The 10,432-nt window shown below is 27.1% G+C and overlaps 1 protein-coding gene across 1 annotated transcript; it reads right to left on the bottom strand.

Annotated features, from left to right (window-relative positions):
* Nucleotides 1–4,082: 4,082 nt before the first annotated feature.
* On the bottom strand, nucleotides 4,083–10,378 carry LOC129966652 (COMM domain-containing protein 2-like). The gene is made up of 5 exons (XM_056081156.1): nucleotides 10,183–10,378; nucleotides 8,073–8,150; nucleotides 6,528–6,610; nucleotides 6,192–6,365; nucleotides 4,083–4,576 (listed from the first exon to the last, which is right to left on the bottom strand). Exons 1-5 carry the CDS (start codon nucleotides 10,247–10,249, stop codon nucleotides 4,379–4,381), a joined length of 600 nt encoding a protein of 199 aa, XP_055937131.1. The 5' UTR covers nucleotides 10,250–10,378; the 3' UTR covers nucleotides 4,083–4,378.
* Between the last annotated feature and the right edge of the window lie 54 nt (nucleotides 10,379–10,432).

The raw sequence follows: 10,432 nt of genomic DNA on the forward strand, positions 1-10,432 counted from the left end.
GTGATTCAAATCCTTGATACGATCTTACTGATGATATTTCGATTACAGGTTTTGGATCATGATAGAAAGTAACAATCGATACGATATCACTGGAATTTGCCGGAGCGGTGACTTTACTGAAAAGTAAGAATCGATACGATCTGTCCAATGGAAGCTCTCGAAAGAAATCTGTGATTGGATTGAAAAGTGAACGGACCGGTTATTGGAATTATCGTATCGTATCATTAAATTGCATATCACTGAAATTTATCGGAGCGGTGATTTTACCGGAAAGTGCGAAGTCACCGCTCCACTTTACGGTAGTGACCGATATTCGTATTTGATGATGCGCTATTCCATACAGATCATTTTTAATTGCTCGTGACATGATTGACTTTGCTTACATGTACTCATTAAAGTTCCTTTGTAATGAGAATCATTTTTTTATACTGTCTATGAGGTACTACAAACAAATTCCACATATTTTATGCACAAATAATTCTATAAAAAAAAAGTTTGATCCTTAAATTATTTCTAGCAATATGTTACGAAATTGAAGCAGTCTCTCAGTGAATATCTTCTACTCTTACCAGCTTCCCAAATTGGTTTTTTCCCATCCATAATCATAAAAGACCAATTGAAATGTGAGAATAGTGCAAGTGAAAACAGACATGAGAGGAAATTAGTATGGGTTGGATATTATGCCTATGCCTATATATATATATATAGTTTTTGACGTGAGCTTACAGAGTGGTAGTAGGGTATGCTTACTACACCTGCTATTTCATTGATCTTAAATTATCACAATTTCATTTTGTCTAACATTTTATGATTAAGTAAGATTCTTATGTAAAAATTTTACTTTCAGTTCGCAAAAACAGCAAAGATCATGCTCATATCAAAGTAGATTTTAATTTATTAGTTTATGCATAAAATTATATAATTTTTATGACCACTTCATACAATATATTTAATCATATGAATGCATTGTATTAATGTTTTAACAAAGAAATAACAATAACAAATGTTTACCACCCCCCTGCAATTTCTTTTTGGGTTATTCAAAATTTCACTATTCCATTTTTATCAGAAAAATTTTATTGAAAAAAAAAAACTTTTTTTTTACCAGAATAATTACAAAGATACCTTTACTTTTCTAACAAGGATATATATTTAAGGTGATGAATGTTAAGAATTCTGTTAACCACATGGTCTCACTGTTAATGCTAGAATATTTTTTTTTATACCAGAAGCAAACCTGAATATCATGGAACTATGTTGGGTGTCATCTCGGCTCTCAGCTGAATTTCATGGTATGTGTAGCTCTTTAGGCTGGCTATACCTTTTAATATTTTCTTGGATATGATGTATGTATTAATATTGAATTGTCCTCAAACGGATAATCAAGTACCCTTTGTTTATCAAGAAATTTTCAGTCCATATTTGTTGTTACATTTCTGTTGCCAATAAACCACAAAAAGACAAAATTTATGTCAAAAGAAAAGAATGTGTTTTCAAGTTATTAAAAAACCATTCACCAATCCTCACTATTAAAATAATTATTGTGAATCAAGAAATCAATAATTTCCAATAAATACATGAAGTGAACGAAATATGTGATGGAACCAGCAACATATTGTTTGCCAAAGCGAAAAAGTTGAATTAGGAAATAAACAAAAAAACTGTCCATTCAATAATTTACAGAGATTTGTTGAAAATTTCTAATCCCTAGATTTTATAAGTTGATAGCTTCAGTTACAGACAAGTGTCATTCATCTATAAGACCAAACCGTTCCAATGGCAAATGTATTAAAAATGTCAATTCAAGCAGAATCAAAATTAGAAATGGAATGAATTTGTAATAATATTAATGTAGAATTTTACAAACAATTTCTTTGCAGGTGTGAAACAACATATTTGCCCTAACTTTTGTGTGTGCTTTCAGTGTTTGTTTCTTCTCTCTATTGGAAAGATTTCCATATATCTATAGGAACAGACCTCCATTCCTATTCATGAGAATGGAAACCATACTTGTGATTTTCAATTCTGTTGCAATTAATTTAATTCCAGTCTTTCAAAGGTAATGACATTGTTAACAACAAAGTATTTCATAGTAGTGTGATAATAATAACATACAAATATGGGAATTTTTGAAGTTGAATTATTTGTGTGTATGCACATGGTATTTCATACTGAATTTCCATAAATCAAAATTCAGAATCTGATATACGCAAGGCTATTTTTTTTCACTAGGGAAATTTTTAAAACTAATTTCTTTATAGGATACAAATTATTATTACTTCTTTTACAATATTTTCCAGTTTGCAAGTACAATTTTAACTAAGCACATTCAGTATAATGCAAAACAATAAATAAATAAAACCTCTTATTATTTGAAGCTAACTTTATCAAGTAGACTTCCATAGTGCAATTCAATCTATGCTATAGAATATGTCAGTGAATTAAGGCAGTATGGTTCTTTAGATGGAGCCAAAGACACATCAAAGTCGAAATATGGTTTCAAATAAATAGACACAACTTAGTGGAACTGAAGAAAATGAGAGTATATATTTTATAGTGTAAATGATACTGATAATCAACATGTAAAATTCTCTACAAAAATATAAATTTTATCAATTTTGGAAAGTTACACATGAAATCTGAATTTAAGCAGTTATGGAAGTTAAATATATTTAACTCCCATAACTTGCAAATAATACTGAGAAAACATACCTATGCAGGTAAATGTTAGGCAAAACTAGAAAATTTGCATTAGCATTATTGCAGAAAATGTTAATGACAGGTTTAATAAGTTAATTTTCTTAACTTAAGATGTATAAAATTTAAATAAATTTTTCTTATTTCTCTAATTTTACATCCTTGAGAGCTATACTGTTTGAAATAATATTAATTCCTCAAACATATTCAAACAACATATTTAGTAAATGCAAGCTTTCAAACAATAATAATAATAAAAATAATTATTGGTAAAAAATTATAAGATAAATTATTGTTGAATATGTCTGTGGAATGATTATTTGGAATTAATTAATAAAAATTATTTGGATAAATTATTAATTTATCTTAAAGATAAATTTTTTGAAATTAATTTATCTTTAAGATAAAAATAAATTAATTCCAAATAATTTACGATAAATTATTTGGAATTAATTAATAATTGCGACTACACAGTCTTACTAACTGAAGTATGATTTAAACTGATTGTCTCATTAAAGATGATACAGACTGTTTTTTCCCTTTTAAATAATTCAATTCACAAGGAATTACGCAGAGAAAAAATATTTAAGATTGGTAGGAAACATTTTCTTCTGAAATGAAATCTATCATACCAATATACTTTATAAAAGGCTATGCATGGAAGATCTTGACTACATTCCCTTTTTAAAAACAAGTAGCAAATTTTAGCTTGCATGAGATTACTATATAGAAAATATTTTTATGCAACTTTAGCAATTATTAAAATATTTTTTTTAGTATTTTAAAATAGATTTATCTAGAAGAAACAATGGGCCAAATTAAGTCCAAACAGTGCATCTAGAATAAACAATGAACCAAATCTGCTTTAATGACACAATGAGCTCTTCAATCCTTTCTTAAAACCTTTTTTCAATCCTTACAAAAATTCTTAAGACTTCTCAAAGAAAGTTGCTTTTTTAGTTTTTAAAAATTGAAATAAATAAAATATCTTAACTTTAAAATTAAGATGATAAATTGTCAAGATAATATGATAAAATTTTTCCCTTTCAATGAAAGTAAGTAATATTTTCTTCAAAACATAACTGACTCATTCATTTTAATACTAAAAATGAAAGTTTCTTCTTAAAAATTTTACTAATTAGTAACAACTGACATAAACAGAAAAGTTGCTGAATAAAAGGGGGTCTTAACTTTAAAATTAAGTATAGTTTATTTTTAATTTTCTACAATGATTCCTTCAAAAAAGAGAAAACAGAACTAATGCATATAATTAAAAAGCAAAGCTTCTCCAAAAAGATTTTATTATTCACTGATGATATTGTTTTAAAAATTAATGTCATTAAGAAAGTTAAAATACAGTGATACATACAAAATATAATTCACAATTAATTAATGAATTCAGGAAAAACAAAATGTTGTAAAAAAGTGTAAAGCATTATTCAAGTACAACTACAAAAATATCTACAGTAATTATTCACTATCATATAAAGTTCATTCAACAGTTAAAAAAAAAGTAAATATAATAGAAATTACCGAAAACAATATTAATAGAATATTGATTCATGATATATAATATAAAATATGCAGTAATAACAGTGAAGAAACAGAAATGTACTTGCTTATGTACAATATAATACAATTCTTCTTTAGTAACTAACAACTTCATCATTCAATTTAAGAGTTATTTTATACTTCTCATTACTCTTCGGAAGTGTTGCGATTTTGCTTCTTGAAGAGCTTGATCTAATACTTTAGTCATATTTATGATATTAGATGGATCTGCTTCCAGAATAATATTTTTTAATTCCTTTCCTTCTTCTAATTGCAACTTTAAAAGCATTGATGGTTCCATTGGACGTCTTAAAGATCGACTAGCAATCTAAGTAGAAATAAAATTTCTATATTATATATATATTCTGGCAATTTTTTAATTGATTGGAAATACTTTAATCCCCCAAAAAAGTTTTTAAACATAAATATTTTTGTAACATAAGTGATCCCCTTCACTTGAAAATAATAAAAATAAGTAAATATCATTAATACATGAAAATATTACAATATATGTTAAAAATATATATAACATATACTTTTTAAAATAATATAAATGATTTTTTTTAAACAATTGAAACAAATAAAGGGCAAAACACATTTTTATTGCATGCAATAGACAGAGAGAGGAGAGGGTGGGGGGGGGAGAGGTTATTATTGTAAGTATTGAGCAGTTTTAAATAAATTGAAATACAAATACTATTAGTTACTTTTCCTGCTCAGGTAGTTCTAGTGCAACATGGGGAATAATTATGTAACTGGAAAGTGCATTGTACAGGACATAAATTGTCAGAAAATTACATGTAAGTTAAAATAGGGTTCAAATTTATAACTTCACATAGGAATAATGGGATATTACTTTTTATAAGCAATCAACTTCATGTCTATATACAAAAAACGAGAGAGTGTATGCATGCTTTTCTAAATAAAAATAGGAAAAATTATAAAATTTTTACATTTATCTTAAGCATAATATAAGCTTATTTATTACACCTGCAAGAATAGTCACAATTTTTCAAAAAATGTTGGAGCACATTATATGATAGTCTATTGCATTCTTAACAAAGCACTTTTTATTTCTCTTTATAATTATACCATGCTTAACAAGCACTTTCCGTTAGCAAACAATTTGCAAATGGGCAAAATAAAATGTAAAAAAATGACTCTCTTAATGAGCAACATTTTACCGAATGAGTGACATGGAAACAACATGAAATGACATGCAGGATTGGTCTATATTTTGGCCATGAGTCTGTACTAAATGCTTATTTAAATCTTTTTTTTTTTTTTTTTTTTTACTGCATGGAAGGAGCTTTGGTTATCTGCATTTTGGCTATGAGTCTGTGTTGAATGCTTATTTGAAGAGAATCTGTTTTTCACTGCATGGAAGAAGCTTTGACTATATATAATTGCTGTAAACAACTCCAAGGAGCTGTGAAATCTTAATTGACGAAATTGTGTTTCTAGCCTATCTAGAGCTACAAGCAGATAGCAACAACATTTATGAACTAGTGGAAGTCAGTATGAACTAGTGGAATAGTTCATAGCCAGAAATATTGAAGCGCTTATGAATCTTTCCTTTTGGCTAAAGTTGTGGATTCTATTGCAGAAAGTTGTGGATGAGATTTGAACAAGAGAAGGAGAAATAAAAAACTTCAGTGAACTTTCCAGTGAAATAAAGTAAATGCTGAAAGCATGGGAAATAATTACTATATATATTGAGAAGCATTATCCTAATCATGCAACAATTCTATGTTTCATTTTCACTAAATTTTGGAGCACAGTTAAAAATAAATGTCTCTACACAATATAATGTACACTTTAAACTTTTTTTTTTAAAAAAAAAAAAAAAAAAAAAGGATAAATCCACTCAAATTTCTAAAACAAAATTAATTTTTTTTAAGCATTCAATAATAGTAATAATAATAATAATAAAAATTATTTACTTGAACATCAAGTCTCCATTCAAGATTTTTATAATGAGGCACACACATTTCTAAACTAGAAAGGAGTGATCTAATATTTTGGTTATTTTCTAGATAGCATTTAACAAGCTCCTCTTGAGTTTCACTATTGAAGCTTAGCACAATGATGGAATCACGGAATTCCATTTCAGTGACCTAAAAAGAAGAATTTCAACTATAATAAAACTAAGAAATTTATTAACTCAAGGTAACTTTATTAATATTTTCATTTCTTTTTTATGAAATAAATAAATAAAATAATTATCAAATTAAAGGCGGAGAAAAGTAATGCTTTTTAAAGATAAATAATAAAAATACCATCGCCTTTGAGGCTTCAATCAACAGCTGTATGATACCAGCAATAGCATTCTGAACAATATCTGTTTCCACATTTAGTCGCTCTAAAAAAAGAAAATATTCATGATTAATAAATCAGACCATATTTTCAAAGACAGAAAAGAATGGTTACACAAAAATCTAAATTTATTTTCATAAAAAATACAAAGTAATATTGTTTATTAGATTTTACATAAAATATGAATATTCTTTGATTACAGCCATACTATATATTTTTTATAAGGAATTAGGTGCATTTTAGATTGTATTTTTTTCATGTGGTTTTTGCAAAATACTTAGATTCAATACAGATCGGTTACTCCTAATGTATTGGCAATACTATTAGATTCCTGTTCCAAGTCAGAGCTACAATGATAGTTTTTTAAGCTATAAAATTTTTTCAGATACCCATTTAAGATGCCTTGAACTCTACATGCTTGATTTATCTGCCTTATATAATACAAAACAAATAAAACATATTATTAATTTCAATCCATTGAGAAAGCTATAAGATTCCAATCCCTTTTGCCAGTAAAAAGATAGGATGCTTTCATTAGTTGGAAAAAAAAAAAAAAAAATTCTGGTCTCAAAAGATTCTGGATTTTTTCTGTCTTTCCTTTCAAAAGCTAAAGACACTGCAAACTCTGTTACAATTCTTTATTATAAAAAAAGCACAGATGGTTTGCAGAAATTCCCTATTTTAGACTTCAAAAGAGAGAAGAAAAAGTTACCTAGATGATAGGGTTATAATCAGGAATGGATTAAGTTCTACAGGGATACTTAGATATTGTAAGTTTTTGAGCTCCCTCTTTAAATGCCTAAACTTCAAATATCTTGAATTTTTTTAAAAATTCAACTTAATTTAATTTTTATGTAAGTACTACTTTTTTAAGTAACATATATTGCAATGAATAGAAATAGCAAAACATTGAATTCATGAGAGTCATTTTAACATCCTACATCTAAAAATTTTATTGTTTAAAACAAAATTATAAAAAAATACCCAATAATACTTTCTTTAAAAGCATATAACATTTAGCAGTCCTCCCGACAGAAATTTATCAGCCAATCAAAGGGAGAAAAAGAGAGAGAGAGAAACAAAGGAAAAAAAATCATTAAAAATAAAGAGTCCAAGCTTGAACAATACCCGATTTTATCTAAATATATTTGAGCATCTAACTATAATAAATTAAATAAGAACACAAAATTATATAACCTTGAAAATACCACAAAAATTTCGAGATATTTCACATTATAAGGTCTCTAAGCAGTTGTCAACTTTTTATGTTTGATAATTGAATATAATAGAAACTATTTTAGTGTGAGATCTTATTTTACTTTTAGTACAAAAATAGCACAGATAAACTGCAACACTAATGGAGCAATCATAAATGCAGTTGAAAAAAAAAAGCTTTTTTTTTTTTTTTTTTTTCTGCAAAAGTATATCAGTATATCATGCATTTTTTTAAATGCTAAAATTATGGACAGCAGATTTTTGGAAAAAATGAAAAATATGCAATATCTTACGTGCAGCACTTTGATAAACCTTTGGGTTACTACCTTTAAAAAGATGTTCAACAGATATACGGCAAAATTCTCTCACAACTGGAAAATTAAAAAAAAAAGTTAAAAGAATATATCAATACTGTTAGCATATAATTTGATTATATCCCTTATAATAGATAATTAGAATAGTGTTATTTTTAAGAATTATTATAAAAGTAAATACTTAAGTTAAAAGTAATAAATGGAAAAAATTATTTGGTTTAAAAACATTTGATTAATTTACAAATAAAGGATGCAGAAAGAAACCATTTTGATGGTGCTTTAAGAATAAATGTGCTGATACAATCTGCTAACATATTATTTTCTAAATTAATTAATCTATAAAATAAAGCTAACCTAATAATACATAATGAATCAAATTCAATTTAAACTATGTAATACTGTCTATCAGATAAATTAAGTTAAATTCATTCAACTGTTTTTGACAACCCTTACTTTTTAACTTTGTTTTTCATATTTAATAAGCAAAATGTTCTTTGCAAATACAATATCTACAGGTAAAACATTAATTGCAAGTACAGTGGAAAATGACCATTTCTCATGTAACATTAAGCAGCATGAAGAATGGTCAGTACATGGAAGGATGGCAGCTTGGAAACACTGCATGTTGGTAAATGTTTTTTTAAAATCTTTTACTCATGAACTTGGTAAGTTGGAATTGATTAATAAGAGACATGCAAATCTTAAATTAAAACTTCACTTGCACTAATATTTACAATTAAAAAATCCCAAATGAATGAAAGTTTGCTTTTATTTATTTAAGACTGCTAATTAAGTTAATAAATTAATTAAAATTCATATTGATTTCATATTAAGAAAGAATTAATGATAAGATAATGAATACTCATAATAAATTCAACAAAAATAATGGGTACTTATTAAAAGTAAAGGATTGATGATTTATTGGTGAAAACAAACAAAATATTTATTAGTGTGTAACAATGTAAACAGATGTTTGTTTTCTCCTTACAAGTTAGAAGCACGTTCATAGGGTTGCAATGCTAGACAACCAACAATGTTTTCTCCTCAAGCTCTAACTTCATCCACTCCAGCAAATTTATCTCACCCATAGCCTACCATCATTGATCGTGGATAATAGCGCTTTAGGTTGTGGATACCACAGCATTTTTTTTTATGTCTAGGGTTGCAATGCCAATTTGGTTCTGATGCTACATTTGAGGAGTTTTGGTTCTTTCACCTTATTAATTAATAAATATATATTAAATGCCATAATTAGCAACAAGTTATTTATGCTTTTAGTAACACAGTAAAAATATTAATCTAGATATAGCATGCCATATAGTTATTTCAAGATGTAAATTACAAATTTAAAAAAATACAAATTATCACAAAAATTATCCATTTTAATTCAAAGTGACAAGTCAGACACGCCTGAAAATACATAGAATATTTTAAATGATTGGAAAACTGTGAAAGCATAGGTGGAACTATGTTTGGGCATCATTGACTATAGTACAATCCCTCCCATAAAAGGCATACTATGCCAATGGCAAGGGTAACCAAACGCACATCATTTCTGTACCCACCAGAATGTTGAGAACAAACTATCATACCTGAAGTTCATCATCCCCATATCTGAGATGCCCTCTGAAAAATCCCTCAGCTGTAAAATAATTTATAAAATATGTCTCCTGTATAAATAAATAATTGCTGCTCTGTGAGCATTAAATTATAGGTGGGGATCTACACAATTTCTAATTGCTTGAATATTTATGCTTGATCAAATTTATAATATTTTTGACGCTATATTTTCAAAAATCAAATAAATATTTTTGCATTTAAAATTTTGAGAATAAATTATAAAATGTTAAGTCAATAACAAACTCAATTATACTTTGCTCTTGAAAATTGTCTCGTTTATTGCTTAAGCACAATTTTTCAATTTATATTTTCTGCCATTGTGAAAGAAAATGCAAGGGCCATTATATATTCCAGATTAATTAATGATTTATCAGTTTATGGTATTGAATCAAGCCGACTTAAGAGGAAGAATTACCTCTTTAAGCCGAAGACTTAAAAGAGGCAATTAAATGTTAGAAAGAAACCATACTTTTTTCATCAATGGTCTTTAAAAGTTCCAAATGTAACTTGTGAATATCATCAAGAATTAACAGCATTTTTTTTTTTTTTTTTTTTGGCTGGGGAAGCTAAAATTTCAAACTCAATCTTAAGTGGTCGGAGATTACTTTCACTCGTTTCTGCTCCTAAACAATCAGAAAAACACCTCCAGATTGATTTGACTTTACTGTTTTGATTTTAGTAGTAGAGTAGACAAATTACGGCGAAGACTACTTAACATT

Source organism: Argiope bruennichi, chromosome 1 (genome assembly GCF_947563725.1).
Source record: "Argiope bruennichi chromosome 1, qqArgBrue1.1, whole genome shotgun sequence".
NCBI lineage: Eukaryota > Metazoa > Arthropoda > Arachnida > Araneae > Araneidae > Argiope > Argiope bruennichi.

Bases quoted from the DNA above. Each gene is read 5' to 3' on its own strand.
- LOC129966652 (XM_056081156.1), bottom strand. From the start codon at position 10,249: ATGCTGTTAATTCTTGATGATATTCACAAGTTACATTTGGAACTTTTA. The intron at 6,611-8,072 runs GTAAGATATTGC...TTCTTTTTTTAG, and splicing joins GGTTTATCAAAGTGCTGCAC to AGCGACTAAATGTGGAAACA. The intron at 4,577-6,191 runs GTAAATAATTTT...ATTTCTACTTAG, and splicing joins AATGGAGACTTGATGTTCAA to ATTGCTAGTCGATCTTTAAG.